At 40.5% G+C, this 21968-nt stretch overlaps 1 protein-coding gene across 3 annotated transcripts in view; it reads left to right on the top strand.

The window, feature by feature from the left end:
- POU2F1 (POU class 2 homeobox 1) overlaps positions 1–21733 on the top strand; it is a gene marked incomplete at its 5' end in the record, with an annotated part of 106918 nt that extends 85185 nt beyond the window's left edge. For all 3 annotated transcript variants that reach the window (XM_082277583.1, XM_082277581.1, XM_082277582.1), the window contains 9 exons: positions 2130–2224; positions 4485–4658; positions 8363–8504; positions 10646–10791; positions 11280–11459; positions 14255–14360; positions 14769–15114; positions 15895–15983; positions 17188–21733. In XM_082277583.1, coding sequence (XP_082133709.1) covers positions 2130–2224; positions 4485–4658; positions 8363–8504; positions 10646–10791; positions 11280–11459; positions 14255–14360; positions 14769–15114; positions 15895–15983; positions 17188–17498 — 1589 coding nt within the window. In that variant the 3' untranslated portion in view covers positions 17499–21733. The remainder of the gene's footprint in view (positions 1–2129; positions 2225–4484; positions 4659–8362; positions 8505–10645; positions 10792–11279; positions 11460–14254; positions 14361–14768; positions 15115–15894; positions 15984–17187) is intronic.
- Positions 21734–21968: the final 235 nt, after the last annotated feature.

Here is a 21968-nt window from a genome sequence, read left to right as displayed (position 1 = left end):
AGCACCTCTTACTTACGATAAAATTATGTAAAAATACAGTAGATTAAATGTGTTCAGATTATTTTATACTGATAATTCTGTGATAATTATTTCAGACCATGTGAGTGAGAATAAAATTAGGAAGAGTGTAGTCATCTTGTGTTTGTGTTCTTTAGCAAAATTGTTAGTGCCAGAAAAACATCCTCTGGGATTTTTCTGGGGGCAAAAATTCACAAGAGGCCTGTCCTAATTACTCTGATTGCAGTCGTAAGACAAGTCAGTAACTTGTAATCGATGGTGTTAACAGTGGACTAGAACTCAAATGTCATCACTGTCAGCTGCCTGTTTTTTGTTTCATTGTTGGTCAGCCACTCCATGGTGACAGTGTGATGGGTTTGCCCCTTTCTCTTTCAAGCCGTCAGTTTAAATTCACTGTCACTGAGTGCAGGTCAAAAACTCTTCACTTAGAGGCGAACTGTTCACTAATTAATATTTAGATCTGGGCAGCTAAAATCATCTTTCAAGTGAACAGATATTTGCATTGTAAGAAGCAATATGTAGCTGTAGTAGGTGGCTGTCTTGGAAGTTCCTTGAGCAGCACTGTTCCCTCGCTGTGGCTTTTCAAAAACACAGCTGGAACACATTGATTTTGTGGTGCAAAGCAAATTTCCATCGTTGTCTCTGCTGTGCCATTATGTTACATAAGCAGCTGGCTGCATTCTGTAGGTCCTGAGCATTTTCGTAGCAACACATTCTGTTTAAAATACATATTCAGCTCTTTGTTAAACAAAAATCAAGTGTCACTGTCAGATGATAGTTCTTCTGTACTTGTGTATCCCTTACTGAGGGTACGTTTTCTCCTTCTTAACCATTGTAATCCCTCTTTTCATGTTTCTTAGGGTCTTAACCTCGCATAAACCATCCAGTTCCTCACTCAGTATTTGTCAAGTCCTAAATTCTGTTTCCCCTGCCTTTATTCTGCTAAGAGGTAGATCAGTCAGCTGATGATGTTGAATTTAAGTGGTACACAGTTGGTGGTGGCATAGCCGTCCATCCATCTGTTGTTCCCCCCTGGTTTTAGGGACTAGGTATGTTGAAGTGTAAGTTTAATTAGTCAGGTTCTTAAATTATTATAGTGGAAATTCATAGTTGTAGCCAGGAGGTACCTAAAAAATAACAGTTAATATTTTTCACAGTAAGTTTGAGCGATTTGACTAACTGTAGGTATATTTTTGTCAAGATTCCATCCCTTAAAAGTAGATAATTTTTGTATTAGAAATAAATACAAAAAAAAAATTAGATAGCTTCTAGTTAAAATATTTAGATGCAGGCATCTCAGTTTCCTCAGAGATTTAATAAACTACACAAAAGGGGACTGTAAGAGAATTTATTCATAGATTGACAGCATAGTATACATATTGGTTCTATCAGTTGCAACTGTTCTTTGATCTTGTTACCTTTTCATAGTAGCAGGGTTTTCCTGTGTTCAGTGTAGTGTTTATTCTATTAGTTAAAATTGAGCCGTGTCCAGTATCTTACCTAAACTTTAATTCCAATTACTTTTCCAAAAGATTCCTACTTTATTTGACCCAGGAGGGAATTATCTAGACTTGTTGTGTCTTCTGGTGTGTTCTGCTTAAGTTTGCCAGAAGGTTTCCTCCTTGTTAGGCAGTTGGCATAGGGTGTTCCAGAGAGGAAGGAGGGTGATCAATAAGCCAGATTTGTGGGTTTGATTAGTATTCAGTTGTTGAATTTGATCTCATTGGTGCTCAGTATTTTTGTGTGGCTCCGCAATTCTTGGTCAGCTGTTGGTTACCAGAAGAGGTGTATCCAAAACCTGAGTGCTGAAAGGGGCAGCGAATGATTCCTGCACCCAGAACTGGGATGGCCTAGATCTTCAGCAACTCTTTCTGCAGGGGAGACTTACACACACTTCTCCCTTTTACCCTTCTGTCACCACTTCAGACAAATGCAAGGGGATTTTGAGCCGAAAACTCCAAAGTCTGAAGATATCTATGCAGGGATGAAATGAAAGCTCACATCTTGGGTTTTTTGTAGCTTTCCATCATTTGGCAAGAGCCTCATTTTACCTCATTTCATGTTTGAGTGTTTTTAAACGACAAACCAAACGCACACTTTTCTCTCTCCAGGTCTCCTGCAAGCGCAGAATCTCTTAACGCAACTACCTCAGCAAAGCCAAGCCAACCTCCTGCAGTCTCAGCCAAGCATCACCCTTGCCTCGCAGGTCAGGCTTATTCCTACACTTCATGAGTTGCTTTGAGGGGATTTAAACTATGGCAAGTGAATGGATCCTTTGTATTAGTTACCTGAATAGGTGTTGTAGCTATAATAGTGAATTTGTCTTTCTAGATAGTTCAGGTTTGTAGCTCCCACCCCAGTGTGTCTCTTTTCAGGCTTTAATGTTCTAAAGTGGATTTTTAGCTGGAAATTTTCATGATTGATACCTTGAGTTAATGGCACTAGAGCATTGTTTGATTTCCTTTAAGGTTTTCTTGGAAATTCAGAGGAGCAAGGTATGAGCTACCTAAAAAGCTCCAAAGGAGATTACTGACAAGTACCTTTCTGAAGATTGCAGTGGCAATCTATCTTTATTTTAGTGTAGTTGTTCTGCTATCACTGCCAAGTCATTGCCAGTCTTACCAGTTACTGTCTGTGAAAGTAAAAAAAAGATTGTTACAAATTAAATATTCAAATATTCTGATAGATGTATATTAAAATATTGGAGCTCTGTGATTAAGCTTTCAGACTATAAGGAGAGCAATTTTAAGGTTGCATGTGCCTGTAAATTTAGTTGTGCTTGGCTCTGGGTTTTACTGTGCAGTTTAGTTTCATGGCTTCATGCTGTTTCTCAAATATCATGTAATATCACACAGTATCTTCCTGCCACCTTGGTTACGTATAAGAATTTTCTAGTCTGCAATAAGGTGCCTGAGTCTATCAGAGTCTTTGAAAACTACATTTTCTATTATACACCTCTAGTATTTTTCATGCATCATGTGGAAAATGGAAGTTGTCTCACCTTTAGTTCATACCTCAGCTAGCAGCATGATTCCCCACTAAAGATTATTCTTGGTTTAAAAAAAAAAAATTAAAACTACTAAGAAAGAATAAATTATGCAAAGTGGGTGAAATTAGTGAAGACATATTGCAGTAATTACCCACTATGATTAATGTAAATTTAAAAATATTAAAAACCTGTAAGTGCGACACATGTATCTGCAATCCTAGAAAGGTCATATATGATTACATTATTTCTCAAGTAATGGAATTATAGATCTTGACCTCCCTCTACCACCTGCTGTGCACTTCAAAACACTGCACTAACCCAGGACAAAACATAAGGAGTTATGCAAAGACTGAGCTATATGTAGGCCGTTCCTTTTAGAAGAGCCTTTTCTGAACCTTTGCATAGACTTTGCATAATACCGTAGTGCCGCCTGGACTTGAGGCTGTTCTTATTTGCCCTGAAGGAGTCCAGAGTTTCAGAACTGGGCACAGGACATAGAGGCATGAAATCACCTTTACTCTGGATAGCCACAGCTAAACTGGCTAGAATTTAACTGGAGTAAATGATTTGTCTCTTCTTCCTCAGCTCATCATGGCATGTAAGGAGGTAGAGCTATGCACTCAAAATGTGTTTCTGGTGTTCGTGTTGCACTTAAAGCCTGAACTGTGCAATACCTGGTCTAAATATATTTTATTCATCTGTGAACATTTTCCAAGATGCTAATTTTTTTCCACATATTTATTGTAGTTGCAAAATGCTCTAGTATGCCAATGTTAGGAACAGTCAACCTTCCATGGACTTCCTGAAAAATTACCCTTTATGTAGAAGAAAAGTGTGACCTAAAATGAATTATTTTCTGCAGATTGCCTTTGCTTAATTTCTTGTATCACCAGTATGTTCATTCTTATTGTTGCAACTATCAACAGAAGGCTTAGAGGTAAATCTAGCTTTTTCTTGCTGAAGAGTTGAGTCAGTCACAAGAGATGGTATTGGAGGGAACTTGCCATGTTTGCTGCATCTGTACATGCGCAGTCTTCCAGGATTAAATAGGAGGCTTGAATCTTCTGCACTGGTGAAAATCTGCCAGCTGACCAGTAGATGGAATTTTAAATTTTTTTAAAGGGATGAATGCCAAGGTGTCTATAAGTGATAGAAGTATATCATGTAGAGTATGTTCAGCGTTGTTTGAGCAGCGTCTGCAGCAAGCGAAAGTTGTTGGCTACCATTGAACATCTCTTACTTTGCTTTAATTGGTTATGACAGAACCTTTAAAAGCCTGTCATGCTATTAGAGTTTTCTGGATCATCATTGCATGTTCTGGAGAGGAACATAAATAAATTGGAGAAACTTCCAGATTGCCGGAAATAGCCAATTCACTGACCCTTCTCACAAGAACATCACATACCTTTTTGGAATTTAATTTCTGTTGATTATCCTCTTAAGTCTGATTTTCATCTTTCCCTTGCTGTCTCAATAGCCAGCAACCCCAACACGCACAATAGCAGCGACCCCCGTTCAGGCACTTCCACAGAGCCAGTCAACACCAAAGCGAATCGACACTCCCAGCTTGGAGGAGCCCAGTGACCTTGAGGAGCTTGAGCAGTTTGCCAAGACTTTCAAACAAAGACGGATCAAACTTGGATTCACTCAGGTGAGACTGCGTACCTTAGTGCCTGCCAGTGTGGAACCTGAGGTCTCATCTTTCAAGTCTGGAGGGAGACTACAATTCCATCATTTCCTAGGAGAACCTGCTTAAATAGGGTTATGCTCTGGCCTTTATGTAGGGGATTTCTAAGAAATAACAGAAAAAGCCATACATCCATCTTACTTCCCTGTTGGTTTTAAAGCATAGCCATTTTCCCAGCAGGGGAAAACGTGCATTTACCAGCTCCAGATGTCATTGCATGTGCACTATTCATTCTGTAGGATGTGACATGAATGGGACAAAGCACTTTAAAGCTGCCTTCAGAAGTACAAAGTTCCAAAAATCATACGGTACAATTAACTGCTCTGTGTGTTTAAAAAGTATATCACATTTGTGCAGTTGCTTTGGATGTCAAAGGGTTTTTATCTCTCAAGCGTATTTTCCTATTAAACATCAATGATTTCTGTATTTAATGCTTTTGCTAAGGTTCCTAAACAAAACCTGAAAGGACTGTCACCTTTGAAGTTTTCTCCCTACAAGGGTGAACTGGAGTTGTGGTTTGTTTTGGTTTGTTTAAAAGCTCAGAAATACCCGTAGAGCAGAAGAAAAGTAATCTTGAACATAGTAAAAGTGGTTGAATGAAGTCTACAATTAAAAGTACAAAGTGCATTTATATGTTCCATTATTCTGTTGAAAGGAACTTGGTTCCAGGAGTCCCTTCTTATTAATATCAGAATTACTTTTTTCCCCTGCAAAATTAAAATATCTCTCCAGGTAAACAATTAATTTTGGCAGGAGTCTGCGGTTAAGCATAAGCATGTTTTTACTAGAAGAAAGAGTATGCAAAAATCAAAGTATTTAAAAGTCTGAGCTCAGAGCAGTCAATCCAACATATGTCCCCCCAGAATAAGTAAATCTACTCTAGCTGAAAGTATGTGCTGAAGTCAGATTTATTTTTCTGGCAAAGTCCTAAATTGAAAAATCAAAGTTCATAATGAAAGTTCCTGGCAGCATCTTAATTATAAGCCAAGAACAGAATGTTCTTAGTCAAATGAAGTGCATTTTGCTGGCATGTGTGCCTCCTTCCCTCCCTTCTTTCCACTAGAGGGAGGCACAGAAATACGAGTGATGGACACACACAAAAGCTCGAATAGAGCAGCACAGAATAGGGTAAAATACAATAGCTTCCCTATAGCCTGACTGAGGAGGTTCGTGTAGATCTCTCATTATTATGTTTAATCTGCCCTGCTGTGAGATGATTATAAAGGCTCAGCTAGGCTTTTAAAGTTATGCGTTAACCTTTCTTTATTGACCCTGTTATGAATTTTCATGGTGAGGAAAAATGAACACAACTGCTCAGACTTACATTTCAGTATTTGCTTTTCAGATTAAAAAAGGGGAATCTTGAGAATGTGATAAAATTACATTTGGTCGTTCCTATCCTACTCTGAGTTTGTATGTGTGTAATTAGGCTGTTCTAATAACTTCAACCTAATTGCATAATTGGATGATAATTAGAGACCCTGATTACGTTGGTTTCCTATAGTTGGATAAATAGACTGCCTTTCAGAGGATAAAAGAAATTTATTTCCAGCAGTACTGTAAGCTTTTTCAGACTCACGCCACCCCTGCCTTTCAAAAATAATTGTAAGATTTAGTTTGCATTGCAAACTAATCACTTACTACATTCTGTTGTGTGAACCATAAAACAGGTTTTGAATTTCAGCAGTTCTGTCTCTTCTCCCACACTGAAATGTGGGTGATGCATTTAAATCCTTTTGTTTGTTTTCCTTAAAAATACCTCCATGTTTGACATACAGGGACACAATGAGCAAACTGCACCTTAGCATCATTTCAGGCCTGGGACTAATTGTTCAGTACAGATTCCAGCTACGTGAGTGAACATTTTAGACAATATTATTTTTATTCTGTGAAAGGTATTGTCTCTGCTAGACCATCTGAGCTTCTTAACAGACTGATACACACAACAATGATGTACCTTTTAATCAGTTTCAGTTCATTACCAGAGCTTCAGTCAACCTGCAGAGTAGATCAGATGTGTATACAGTGCCTTTATTCCATCCTATCTGTGGGCCATCCCAATATATAAAATTCTTATCCCAGTATGTAAATTCCCTTGCCTACAGCTGAAATGCTGCCACCTTTTGGCATTGACAAAGAAATGGTTAACTATTCATTTTAAATCAGATGGCAAATGTTAGTAAGAACAACATAAATCCAGAATTAAATTTAGTTGGGGGACTGGAGCAAATTTCATAACTCTTTCCTGCCAGACATAAATCAACTTATCTCTAAAATGGTTTACATAGCCAGGTTTTCTTCTTCATAAACCCAGAAGAGCATCCACGTTACTCCTCTTGGAATGATTTATGAGTTTTAAAATGCACAGGATCCTGGCATATGAGTAGAGGCATAAATGTGAGTTCCCACGTGTTTCCTCTGATTGAAGGGCACACAAACCAATTGTTCTGGTCCTCTACTAGGAAGGAAATTGTTTTCTTTGCTCAACCTACACAATTTACTAAGCTTCCCAAAGATTGTTTTCTTCCTGGCTTGTGTGTGGCCACTCTGCATGCTGTCAGTGTACTCATACCCAGCTGTGGTTGTGGAGCTGACCTCAAAGAAAAGCAAGCTTTACGCCCAATCCAACTAACCCATTCACAATTAAACTCCACTAACTGTGCTCCAGCTTTTCAGCCTCTTCTTCCAGACTTCTCATACTTTGTTTAGTGCTAAAATAAAAAGCTTAATAAAGCTGCTTTAGACTGAATAGTATACTTGAAATATAAGTGCTTTTTTTTTTTTTTTTTTTCAAAGGGCGGGACCTTCCAGCTTCAAAACAAAGCATGAAAATATTATGGTGTTTTTAATGGCCACAATCAAGAATGGATTGATTATTTTTTTAAACACCACTTTCCAAGCGTTTACTACATAGCTATATAATATATAAATATACATTAGGATAAGCAGAATGTCTGATAGCTAGCTAAAACTGAGTTTAAAAAGCATTAATAGATGTAAAAAGATGATCATCTGCCTGTAAATCTCCTGGATAGCTTTCTGGCAGATGGGTAATGATAGTCAAGACTGCTGTTAATCATTATTTGAAATGGTTCAACTTCTTGTCTGCTTTGAAATTTGTATCTGTTGGGGAGAAATTCAGTTTGAACCTCAGAAGACACCAACAGTTCAGATAAGAATATCTATTAATTTTATCTATTATACATCTATTTAAATGTGATGTATGTTTGCAGACATCTTTTCTAGAGTATTTTCTACAAATTTGAGAACGTGAATTCATTGCGTTTCTGCTTATTTGAATGTTTCTTCTTTGGTGTGAAATATGCAGAACTTAAATCTGCTCCTAAAGAGAGCTTGGCCTTTATTTATTTTGAAGAACTAAGAAAATGTTACGAGTTATTCAGTAGAATGTGCTGCTCAGTGATAATGCTAAGAAGACAAAGCATCAGGGATTTCCTGGAAAGAGTTGCACGGTTAAACTGACTGAGGTTTGACATTTCTTTATGATTATTGCTTTAGCATGAGTCTTGGTAGCGCTGAGAAAGCCTCTGTGAAACTGAAATCCCACACAGCAGTGGAGTCACCAAGGGAACACCAGATTGTGACAGGATTCCTTGCTTTGGAAGTGCCTATGTCAGTGAATCCCTTTTTTCTCTTTCTTTGTCCAGGGTGATGTTGGGCTCGCTATGGGCAAACTCTATGGAAATGACTTCAGCCAAACTACCATCTCTCGCTTTGAAGCCTTGAACCTCAGCTTTAAGAACATGTGCAAGTTAAAGCCACTTCTGGAAAAGTGGCTCAATGATGCAGGTGAATGAGTCTGTGTATTTCTTCACCAGCCTATCAAAATCAGTAGGATTCTGAAAAGCTGCTTCGTTTGTGCCCTTATGGTTTTATGAAGCTACCAGCCTTTGTGGCTGCCCCTGGGACAAATGAGGGTGTAGAAATAAGGGCCCGTAGTTCCCTTTTCATGTACCTATACGCTTCCAAAATAGTTCCAGTATGAACTTTCAGAAATGTGTTCTGTAGACAGCTGAACAATTGCATGGGATGAGGTACAATATGTGTCATGGTTTTCCTCCTTCGTGTATGTTAATGCATATAACTTCTAATCCTCTTCTAGCTTTCTTTTTCAGATGTGTGGTAGAGAGAGGGTTGCATGATTTGTTGTTTCAGTAGGCAGAGCTTATTGCATCCATCTCCTTCCATACCCCTGTGTGCATTCCTTTTATCTCTCTCCAAGGGTCCAAATAAATAATCTTTCTCCCTGTAGGAAGAGGGTTTTTTTGTGGGTTAGGTTTTGCTTTTTCCTTCCCATATTATTTTTTTTTCCTGGGATACAAGTTATTCACTATGCCAATGTTGGTAGTGTTCTTTTTTTTTTTAATCTCCTACCAGCAAAAGGAGCTTGTATGGTGGTGCTAGATGTTAGGATAGAAAGAGGATAGAAAGTGTTTGAGAGTGCTGTCAGCCAGTTTTTTCGTCCAAGTATGCAGTCGTACATAGTATAAAACTGATGGATATGTTAAACAGATGGCAGGGATGGTGTGTGCCTTTCTGATTTTTACCAAAATGGAGAGAGCTTTATGCTGGTGCCTACAGCATTCTCTGAAATTTTGAAAATAATCTCATGCGGTGTTGAAAATTTGTCCTGCATTGACAAAAGAAAGTGTCACTCTGTTTTGCTGACAGGGGTTATCATTAGGTGTTCTAGGTCTGTGATAGAAAACATAAATACCTCCACACTTAGTGCTCAAGTCCACAGGACAGTGGTCCCCAAACCTTCCAGCAACGTTGGATGAGTCCAGTGCTGCAAAGAGTGTCATAGGGGTTTTTTTCCCTGCTAGCCTGAAGAAATACTTGTCTCTCTAAAGTTAAGGTCTGTGAACAGTGTCAGGGTTCTTCACAGCCTGCAAGTGGGGAACCATTGTCTTTGGCTCTGACTCAGTTTCATGAAAATCTCTGGAAGAAAGATTGAGGCAACTTCAGAGGCTACTACTTTTTCTTTCAGGTAAAAGTAGGCAGGAGAAGCGTACCAATGATTCCAGAATTTATTGCCACAGAACTCAGCTTGTTCTGTGGAGTTTTCAGGCTGAGGACGAGTTTCAGCACACTTATGGGTGCTATTACTATTAAAAAAATGAAACCTAGAAAATACTTTCCAATTTGAGTCTATCAGAATCATGGTGGGCACTGTGAACTTTGATACCTACTTATCACCCACAAACCCCCGTGCAGTGAGGGAATTCCACCCATAATTAATCATTTTGTTTAAATTCCCTGCTGAAACTTGCCTTTTGGTTAGATTGCTCTTCCTGCTACCAGGTGGGGTTAAATGTTCTCTCTTTGCTCCTTTGTGGTGTCAGAAAGACAGGATTAGGGGTTAAGAGCCCTGGTGAAGCTAAGCAGGGGGAGCTGTGCTCTGTGTAGAGTGGTTGGTAGCACTGAGTATCTGCTAAGATGTCCAGAGAGAAGAGGCTGAACACTGTGAAGCTGGTTATGAACTTCACTTCCTCTAGTGTATTGCAGAGTGGGTAAAGGAAATTTCAGGCTGCTCAGATTTTTTCATAACTGCCTGTGACTTTCAGCTATGGCTCATGGATATCAGTTGCTCCTTTTTCCTTTAAACTGCAACCTGCAGTGAGTGAGTGTGGAGTAGAATGAGATATGGGAGACAAACCTCATACAGGTACTGTGTTAGCATGTGGTACTGTGGTAGCATGCAGGAGCAGAGGGCACCCTGTGGGCTTACTTGTAGCTTTTTAGTTTCAGGTATCTGTTGTAATTTGTAAATACAATGATTAATGCATGTGGTCTTCATAAATCTCTGTGTGTTTGGAATAGATACAGAGCGGGTCTTAACATACCTTGCACAGGTGAAGAACACTTGCATTAGACTGCACTGCATTCAGATTAAATCTCCTGATTTGTATTACTTTCTTCTTTTTCAGAAAACCTCTCATCTGATTCAACTCTCTCCAGCCCAAGTGCCCTGAATTCTCCAGGGCAAGGGATCGAAGGCTTGAACCGTAGGAGGAAGAAACGCACCAGCATAGAGACCAACATACGTGTGGCCTTAGAGAAGAGTTTCCTGGAGGTCAGTGGTCCTGGTGCTGTGCTCAGCCTATGAAGAAATGAAGAAACTTTGCTTAATACTTATATGTGTTAGAGTGAACCCATTACTGTGCTATTTAGGAAAGTGCTAGTACTAAACAAGGGGAATACAAAACCCATGCCGAGAAACTTGCATCAACATCTGCTTCATTTTAAAAACAAACACAAACCCCCTCGGAAAAACTCACTGGTTCTTGAAGTTCCCTGACTTTGTGATTTCTTCATTCCAGTGTATTCAGACATAGGTCTAAACATGAGGATGGATAAATGGGGCTGTAGTCTAAATATGAATAATCTGAGGGTTTTAGCTGGAGGGCAGAAGTGTCTGCTGTGGTTTGTCTCTGCTGTACCACTGACCAGATTCTGGATCTGAGTCACCCATCCAGATTTCTGCCTGCTGAAGAAAAAGCTATGATGTAAAACTTCAGGAGGTAATTTCAGAGCTTTTGAAATGCCATTTTCTTTTGTCAGAACCAAAAGCCTACCTCGGATGAGATCGCCATGATAGCTGACCAGCTAAACATGGAGAAGGAGGTGATCCGCGTTTGGTTCTGTAACCGGCGCCAGAAGGAGAAAAGGATCAACCCACCCAGCAGTGGTGGAACCAGCAGCTCGCCCATCAAAGCAATTTTCCCTTGTCCAACCTCACTGGTAAGAGTCAAGAACTGTGTTGTCAAAGATCACTGGAGAGGTGGTTCTGCTGTGCTCACTGTGGAAGCTACACATGCTGCACCTTCTTTGTACAGCAGACCTGTTCTCACATATTTATATTTTACTGGCATTTGGAATATTCCACCTGGATACTGTCTAAGAGAGATAATGCTTACAAATCAGGCACTATTCAGGCCTTTAGTGAGGGTGTTTTATTTAGTCAGCTCATGAACAAATACTCTGACTACCAAATTTGCACTTGGGGTTATTGCTTTGAACATATTTCAGATAATACCTCCAGTTTATATTTGGACTTTCCTTTTACCATTTTTTAAAATATATATAAAATAATTGTAATTTTTTAAAAGCGCTTAATAGCTCTACCCCTCCTCTCTTATTTTAGCTGCTCTGGTAAGTAAATGAGCAGCAGTAAAATGTGTCATGCACTGGAACAGGTTGCCCAGAGAGGCTGTGGAGTCTCCCTCACTGCAGATATTCAAGAACCATCTGGACTCAATTCTGTGCCATGTGCTCTGTAGGATTGACCCTGCAGGGAGGTTGGACCAAAGGACCCACTGTGGTCCCTTCCAATCTTACCCATCCTGTGATTCTGTATCATTTGGAGATTTGGGTCACACAGATACCATTGTTGTTACTTCTAGTCAGAAATTACTTATGTTTAAAAAAAGACATGGAACAAAAGAACAGTTTAGCTAATACTCATGTAATTAATTTCCCACACTTGTATTTGCCTCAGGTAAACACAAACTTCATGAAAATATGAGTAACAAAACACATGCATCAAGGTTCCTTCAGCACCTTTGCTACCAATGTCCATGGAGGTCTGTTTTCATAAATAGAAACAGTAGCTATTAGATTTCATAGTAGCTATGCTAATAGGAATGTGGTGGAATTTATGTAGCCTGTAGCTGTCCTTTTGTAGTATTTATTCCACCCTCATCACCGTAGTAGCTAATATCTTCCAGTACTTCATTAAACCATTAATTTTGGTGATGTGTTATTCTCTCCCCTCATCCTTGTCTCAGGGTGTGTGCATGCAACCTTTTGTTTCAGGGGAAGGGCTGTGTTAAATGTACTTAGTCTTTTTTATTATTGTTCTTTTTTTTCCCCTCCAATTGCAAAGCAAGGTTGCATGCCTTGCTACCAAGGCAGAACATAGTGAGATTTATGACAGTGTGTTTTAGTAACTGCAAGTTCGTTCAGACTCCAACTTAAAGGAGCTTTCCTACAGAAATTTTCCTGTTGCTGTAATCTGCCATTGTATGTAAGAAATGGAGGTGTTAACCACAGTCTTCCTTTCATCAGTGAAGTTTCAGTAGTGTTTTCGCTCATTCTAAGCTTCTCTTAAGGCTGTGCTGCTACTCAAATGGATGTTCCAGTCCTGCTGCCCCCAGCCTTCACTGACTGTGTGCTTTGTTGATTCCTTGTGTCAGCTCTGGAGATTGTGTCCATAGGATGCTTGGGCTTAGTTTAGTAGTTTGGCTGCAAATTAGCCATGTGAGGAACAATGATGAATTTTCAGTATGGTTAGATAACCAGGGTGACTTGCAGCCTGGCTGCACGAGGGCTCAGGCTCTGCAGCAGGATTGGAGGGGAAGGCTCCTTTTGGGGGCAGCCTCCTTTTGCATTGGCTGGAGTCACTCACTGTAACCACGGGGTGAGCTGTATTAATTCCAGGTCATTCTCTGCCCTGAAATAGGGATTGTGACCTTGGCCTTAACTGCTCGCTGGACAGATGACAGATGTGGTTGCTGGGCTGCATTAGTGGGAGGTGTAGTGTGTATCCAGCTCCTCTTAATTTCATACACTATTTGAGATGGTCAGAAAGCTTTCAGATCTGTCCCACTTGCCCCAGTCTTGTTTAAAATGCATGAAGCATTTGACTCCCTCTAAGGGGATGTGTAGCATGAGAGGTATTTCTCTGATCATAAACTTAAGGTAAGAGAGTGGAAAGGAGGAATGTTTTAGCCTATATCCTTGGCTATGTTCTCTTGGGCAATTCTAAAGGATTCATTTCTCTCATTGATGTATAACAGCCTTCAAATATTACTGTTGGACACCATTTCTCGTCCATAAGAAGTCCTTTCCTTATATTTCATTTTTCCTCATAAGCTAGTTTCTCCAGCCTTAAATCTTTGGTGTTTATCTGTAATGCCTTCAGTTTATTGAAGCTTTCTTGTAATAAGCCATCCACAAGTGAAAATTCCATTTGTATGTTTTAAAATTCAGAGGGACAAGGAAACTTACCAAAGTAGAGCTTATAGTTTGGTTGAGTAAAAGTGAAATGTTACTCTGCTTCTCCATATAAACACATTACTCTAAATACCTTTGTTAATGCTGGGGCATTTACCTAATTTTATCAGAGACAGAGATTTGGAGCTGAAAAGATGTTTACAAGTAAAAAAACCCAACATGTAGAAATAATATATTTTGTAACTCTTTCTGTAAGAGTGTCTCTATTAAAACAAGGTGCTCTCTTTGTGGGGCGGCAGAGAGAGAGAGAGGGCTAACCTGCAGTCTTGAGACAATATGGATATGGGTATATCTCCCTTTCAAATACTGAATTATTAAGAATAAAGATATTGCTGGCAATTAGAGAAGGTGCTATGGTTGTTTCACTGAATGATAAAGTAACGGAATTACAAAAAAAAGTAGTTTATATGCAGTGTTTTCCCTGATAACTTCCTCAGCTGAGGATGGGAAAAAAGAAATCCAGGTCTAGTGTGTAACTAGCTTTGAGCAGCTGAGCAGTTTTATTCATTTTTGACCTCCAGGTGGCAACCACACCAAGCCTTGTGACTAGCAGTGCAGCTACAACCCTGACTGTCAACCCTGTGCTCCCTCTGGCCAGTCCTGCTGTCACCAGTCTGTCAGTCACAGGTAAGGGCTGATCTCTCCTTCCACCCCTACTGTTTGTCCCTTTTGAATTCTTAAAAGAGTCATTCACTATTGGTCTCTGGTATCCCAGGACATTCTTGTCATTGTTCCTTGTTGCTGCACTAGGAAGCTTCAGTTTTTGTGACCACTGAGTTGACTTTTCCAGGAATAAAATCACAGGTAGTGCTGAAACAAAATATGCTGTATTTCATTGCTGCCTTCTAGAGCTCCTCAGCCTCCCATTGAGAAGTGTCATTTCATTTTTTCATTTGAACTCTTGGTGCTTCTTGGTACTACATAAATGTCTGTTTGTGTCCCTTTCAGCTGGACATGCAGTTCAGATCGGGTGGGCAGGGGTTTCTGTTGTCTGGTATCTGTTTTGTGCTGACCTGACCAGAACCAATCTTCCAGGCACAACAGAAACCACCTCCAACAACACGGCAACAGTGATTTCAACAGCACCTCCAGCTTCTTCAGCAGTGACATCACCCTCCCTGAGTCCTTCCCCTTCTGCCTCAGCCTCCACTTCAGAGGCATCCAGTGCCAGTGAGACCAGCACAACACAGACAACCTCCACTCCCTTGTCCTCCCCTCTTGGGACCAGCCAGGTGATGGTAACGGCATCAGGGTTGCAAACAGCGGCAGCGGCCGCGTTACAAGGAGCTGCACAGTTGCCTGCAAATGCAAGTCTTGCTGCCATGGCTGCTGCAGCAGGACTAAACCCAGGCTTGATGGCATCCTCGCAGTTTGCAGCTGGGTAAGGATCAATTTTGCACACTCTTCCAGGTGAGGTGACAGAGGAGTGAAGGAGGATTCTTGGGATAAATCACTTTTATGGATCACCATCATTTATCTCAGGTTCTGAAGGTTTACTCACAGGTGGCAATTGATCATTCCCATCACAGTACACAAATACTGTGTTCATTTTAAAGGTGAAAAAGCTGTGTTGCAGCGATGTTGTTGTTTGATAAATCATTCATTCCACTGCAGAGCTTGACTCAAAAACTGCAATTTACCACTGAATCATAGAATCTGTCCTTCTAATTGTAAAATGGAGAGATAGCCTAGACCCACTTCACACCTCTGTATTCATTTCTCCATCATGAGCAAGAAGTTCTCAAAGATGCATGATGTTGTATTGTTGAAGTTGTAGTTTTAGAAATGTTGCTCAGACAGATGTCTCCTTGTTTCTTTAATTCCTCTTGATTTACGTATTTCTTATCTGCATTTGGGAGAGGATGATAGTTCTCTATCAATTAAGATTTCCCAAAATACTTCACAGGAATATTTTACACCAACGATGAATGCAAGTCATATATTTACAGTGCTTGTACTTCAAGCATGTCATTAACCACTCATGGAGGAAAAACTAACTGAAAATAGCCCTTAATCTCTGGTCTTTCCTTCCTCCATGTCCCCCCACCCCTTTTGGTATTTTTAATTTTAAATATGGTGGTGTACTTTTGAACAGTGACAACCTTTTCTTAAAAGTAACACTCTCTCTTTTCCACTTCCTCCATGATCTTCCTTCCTGCAGAGGTGCCTTACTCAGCCTCAATCCAGGGACATTAGGTGGTGCTCTCAGCCCGGCCCTGATGAGCAACAGTACACTGGCAACTATTCAAGGTCAGTAGTGTTCCTTTTAATGCATCTCTGTCACACAGCTTCGGTTTATGTGCTCTGTTTTTGTCTACCAAAGAACACTGACGCCTCAGCACTGGGCATAAATTGTGTAGGAGTAAAGGTTTTACAAAATTAAATGTGCAAATACATCTTGTGTGTCACAGAGATAAGAGCAGGTACAACTTCAGATAGGGAATCACTGTATGGTCTTATATTGATTTAAAGGAGGCATTTAAGATACTGAATATAATCTGGAATTTATTTTGTTGTCCTCGCCTCATTGGACTATATCTCTAGCAGGTTAGAGATCTGCTTTTTATAGCTCTTCTGTAGTCTGCTTGAGCAGACTTGCACCATTCTGAGGTCTCTTAGGAGGGCAGTTCTGAGCAAGTCTTGATCCTGAATTCTTGTCCTCATATGTGTTTGAAAAGAACCTACAACAAACATCCTGCCTCCTAAAATCCTTACATATAACTTGAAATACATAAATCCACATTCAGAAGAGTAAATATTTATTTGTTCTGGAAGTACCACACAGCCAGAAGTTACCACTGACATCAGCAAGAGTTGTTTTGAGTTCATAGTTTGCCACCTGGAGAAACCAGGTGTTACATTTGTCTAAAGAGCTAGGTCACCTCTGTGTTCAAATATCCTCTAAACTAGCTGAAAAATCTTGTTTCTAGGTTGCAAGAAAGAACCATTTCATAAAGTGTCACAGATAAATTTAGGAGATCATAATCTAAGGCAGACTGAACGCTGTAGACCCGTGAGAATAAGCTGTAACAGTGGTTGGTTATATGTCAACATTTAAAATGTTACGCTCAAGGTTACATGACCTTCTCCATCTTGTGATAGCTGTCATTTCACATGAACCCTCATCTCAACCCTTCCCAGTGCAACTTGCCTGGATGTGCAGACTCTTCTGTGGCAGGAAACAGAAGCCAGTATTGTGCTAAAAGAGCTGAAGAGAGGCACAGTGGAATGAGTTTAGCAGCAAATGAAAGAGGCATTTTAATATCTGCAAGATCTTGTCTGATGGTTATTTTGAAAAAAAAAACAGCCTATGATGAGACAGCTGCCCTCAGTGATTTAGAGAGCAAAATATCAGAGGAGGGCAAATGCAGAGACCCCTTGCTTTTAGGCACACTTCGCATTGTTGCTTACTGCTAATGTGATATCCTCCCTGCTCAATTTTCCCTTTTTTTAGCTCTTGCATCTGGTGGCTCTCTTCCAATAACATCACTGGATGCAACTGGGAACTTGGTGTTTGCCAATGCTGGAGGTACCCCTAACATCGTCACTGCCCCTCTGTTCCTGAACCCTCAGAACCTTTCTCTGCTCACCAGCAACCCAGTTAGCTTGGTCTCTGCAGCTGCAGCCTCCGCAGGGGCCTCTGGACCAGTCGCCAGCCTTCACGCCACCTCCACCTCAGCCGAGTCCATCCAGAACTCTCTCCTCACGGTGGCCTCTGCCAGCGGGGCCACGTCCACCACCACTACTGCCTCCAAGGCACAGTGAGCCGGGCTGGGCTGTGCTCCAGCAGCCTGGGTCACTGTGCGGTGGGATCGGCTGCCAGCCGGGTGTATGAACTGAAAAATGCCATGGGCATCCTCTCACCGTGTTGCTGGGGGACAAGAGAGAGAGAGAAAAGAGAGAGAGAGAGAGAGAGAGAGAGAGAAGGAAAAATATTTAAAAAAACAAAACAAAAAAAAACCAAAAAAAAAAAGGAAAAAAAAAACAAAAGCAAAACAGGAAGGATTTAAAGCTGGGACAGACATTTGCCTAATTTTATAATAAACACTGTCTTTTCAGGATCGCTTCATGGATCGGAGAACTTTCTAACCAAAAATGTAAAAAAAAAAAAAAAAAAACCACAAAAAAACTAAAAACCACAAAAACACAAAAAAAAGTGAAAGGACTACTTATCATTTCCAGCAGTCACAATGACAAGTTAAGGTGGGTTATCAATTCAAACATAGGAAGGGGATTCCTTGGTTTTTTTGGTCTAAATATCTTTCTTTTTTAATTATCATTTTATAGGTCTGTTGTACAGGCCATTATGTCATACAAGGTGTTTATAATCGTATCAATCATGTTGGGGGTTCCTTTCTTAACTGGTACAATTTAGGCAGGCCTGTATTACTGGTGTATCTCTATTATTATTATGATGATGATTATTATTATTATTATTTTTATATATATAGTTTGGACGCGTTTGTCTTTTGCTCCTGGATTATTTTCAGCGAGCTCCCACACCATGGGGGGAGGGCACAGGGGTGGAGAGGAAGAATGGAGCACAAATAGACTTTCAGTCCTATTCTTCTGGAAATGTTCTGAACAGTTTCCTCATCCTCGAATTTGTCTAATGCCTACTTGTAGGGATCAGAAGAATTTATGTTCATCATTTGTGCAGGAAGCTCAGTGCAGCAGCAGAGATCATTGTGTGCAAACTTCCAGGCTGGTCTCTGCTTTTCAAGCAGGCATAGGAATTAGCTGTAAACTGCCATTCCCCTTCTCTCAAATATTTAGACAAAATGGCCAAATTCTGCTCTTAGCTTCATGTGCTTGGTTCCTTTTACTTCAGAGAGTGGGATGTGACCTCTCAAGTGTGGAATGTGTGACAATACTGATGGCTCTTCTGTTCCAGTGATTTCGTTTTGCTGTGCAAGAGCACACACAAATATTTAAAAAACGTCATTACCCAGGCTAATTGGCAGCATGTAGAGCAGCATTTACAGTTCTAGACACCTTCTAGGTGAGTTGGTACTGGATTTCAGAAGGTCACATTCTTCCTGTTCATAGCAATATTCCTTTTCTGATGCTTCCAACAATGTATTTAGAAGAACTCCCTAATAAAAAAAGTGCTTCTGGCTTCAAAACACAGAAGCCAGGAATATGGGAACAGAAGGTGCCATCGTTAATGCCAACACAACAGAGCCACTCTGGGGCTTTGCACACCCTGGGCTGATCTCGTGTGGTCTCTGAGCTGCGGGGCTGCTCGTGGGGTGAGGGTGGCAATCGGCACGTCCCAGGGCTGGCCTGGCACTGGAACTGTCTTTTCAAGGTTGATTCTGATCTGTGGAGCAAAGGATATTTTTGTGGATGAGGAAGGAGTAATGAACTGTACAGAAGTTAGATCCGTATATTCTTAAATATACAATCTAGTATCTGAACCAAAAAAAAAAAAAAAAGATTTTTAAAGAGAGAAGACTGGATCACTGCAATGCAGTTCACGTTGAATTTTCCATTCCTGATGGATTTAAAGGTTTCTGCCATGTGTATAAAACTAAATTACTTTTAGCTAGTGAGGGTATTAGAAGAGTCCCTTTCCCACCCACCCACTTTTCTTTTGTCACCAGAGTGTCCTAAAACAATGAGCTGATGCAGCTACGTTCATTTTGTTGATGATTCAGGGGGATCCTGGAGCTTCTCATCCAAGATCCGGAAGGCAGCAACTTTAAACTCTACACATGCTTTGGTTTGTGGCCTGAGCGTGTGGGATTTGTGTTTGCACTCAAGTGGCAGAACCCCTTATCTCTCCCCCCACCACCATGATTTTGCTCTGTTCATCTCTAACCCTCCACCTTCCTGTTTTACTGATATTTAAACCAATTACCCCATAATCTTCAAAACTAGTGAACTGCAAGCAGGGAAACTAACAAATGTCCGTCCACCGTTTCTTATGTGTTTTTGATTTTTTTATGTTTTATTTTTTTAAAACTAAGCTTGAACCAAAGTCAATTTCTAGCAAGCTGCTGTACTAATGGACTAGTTTGTATAAGTGCAGTTCAGATGCAGAGAGGCGATAGATGCTACTGACAATTTCTTTTTCATTTGTCTTTTGTTTTTATTAATTTTATATAAAAGTTGCTGCTTGTTTTTAATCTTTTTTTTTTTTTTTTTTGGTTGGTAATTTGTGTTATCCTTGGGGCAGACTCTTAACTTGATTTTGTTTTCTTTTATTTGATGTGTAAATAGAATGGCAATGTCAGAGGATTGTTAATCCAAGAGGTCCCACCTTTATCCCCCCAGTATGGATGAATCTCAGTATTTTTGATGTGTCTCTACATCTTCAGGCTGTGCAGGAGACTTTTAGGGCTATGAATAATACTGCAAAAATGGCAATGGCCCGCAGTAAAAGCTTCAGAGCAGCAACAGATACAGCTGGGTGAGCTTCAGGGAGGTAGGGAAAAGTAGAAGAGAAGATGCTGGTACCCACTGTGCTGGTCTGGAGGCCACAGCACGGTCTATAGTTTCTACCAAAGGAATGCAAGTCCCTGGGACTTGTTTTGAGTGAAGTAAGAGGGTGGGGAAAGCTGCAGCTGTAGCGTTTGTTCCTGACTCCGAAAGTCCCTGCTTACTTTCACACCTGTGCAAAAGTACAGTTTATCAGGAAGCTTTTTTTGTTAGAGGGGGGAGACCACCAGGCTTGTCTCCGATGGATCCCCTCCTCCCCAAGGGTTTTGGGGTGGGGTGGGGGGCATGGTCCTGGCAGATATCTAGGAAACACAAAGAAAGGTGGGCCTTAAATCAGTGGAAAATCCTCTCTCCGCAGTTCCAAGAGACTGTGCCATTAGCTGTCTGAATGAGTTTTCATGTCCCATTCTTGCTGGTTTGTGGTTGGGAGAGGGTCTTGTTGAGTACATATCTGGAACACTAATGCAGCTTGGATGGTTTATTTATTATAAAAATCTGCTTTTTTTCCTGACTACCTTTGCATTGGTCACATGGCTTTGGTGTGAGCACCTTATACCCCTTTACCCTCCTTTTCTCTACCCCATCACTCTATCTGGGGCCCAGATTCCAGGGAATTCTTAGCAAGTTTTTTTCTGACAGAAACTGGAAACTCAGAGTAGCCACATATCCAAAAAAAGCTTGATTTTGTTTGCAGAAGCTGACATAATACCCAAAGAGCACATATCCCATGGCATCCATTGCCTGTGTGCTCTGATTCATTGTCCCCTGAAACATCCCTATGACTGACTGACTTACTTGTTCCTGGAGCCTACTTTTCATCCCTATCAGTGTTTTTCCTCATGGATGCTGGCTACCTCAGTGTTTAGGTGAAAGAAGGAAATCAGACTGGCAGTGAGTGTACTTCTGCCAAGTTCAGAGAATGAAAAGAAAGTGAGATCATGTACCAGAATTTAGCAGAAGTCTCTTTTTTAAATTATCATTGTGCTGGCAGCAGGAATTGATGCATCTGAAAAGAAAGGATAACAATCGTGTACAGACCCAGTAAATACGATCACAAGGAGTTTGGTGGTGTGTTGGAAAAGGACAATAGCATCTCTTTTTCAGAGTTCCATGTCTCTGTATTTAAAGGCGAGAGGGTTGCTTTTCATAGTTTGCAAGCATGACACAGGACCCAGGCAAGAAAAGAGAAGGTGAAAAACTCATTGCAGGCAGGGTTAGTTCAAAAAGCAAGAGATTTATGGAGACACAAACACAGATATGCCCAGAAGGTGAAAAATAATTTAGAGAATGGCTTCAGGAGCTGGTCTTGTAGCTTGGTGATGACATTTTTTTCTGTTCTTAAGAAAAACATGTTTAGCTTTAGCACGTTTTTGCTTTAGTACACTTGGTCTCCTCCGAACCCACTCTCCACAGTCACTGTGGAAGGATTCACGAATAGTCCAAAGAAAGTACACACAGGTGTGGCTGCTCACAATAGCTACATCTGCTTAAATTTCCTACAGAGGATTAATTTTGTTTCTGAGATACTGTATGTGTTAGTCTAAGTACATTTTTATCGTGTCACTGTGAGGTGGTGTGGATGTGCACGTAGACATTTCTTGGAACTGTGACCGAATGTTCAAATGCCACTTCTGTAAACCTCACACCATGTGTTTTCACGTGTTTCTGCAGTTGAGTTAGTGAAGGACACAGGAGGATTAATTCCTTAACTCTCTGCACATTCCTGCGAAGCAACGTTCCTTAAAACAGGAATTCCCTCCTTTCTCTTGTTTTTTGTTTCAAATGGAGCAG

This window comes from Coloeus monedula, assembly GCF_965178545.1.
Source record: "Coloeus monedula genome assembly, chromosome: 3".
Classification (NCBI taxonomy): Eukaryota; Metazoa; Chordata; class Aves; order Passeriformes; family Corvidae; genus Coloeus; species Coloeus monedula.
This window is presented reverse-complemented; position numbering and strand designations above follow the sequence as displayed.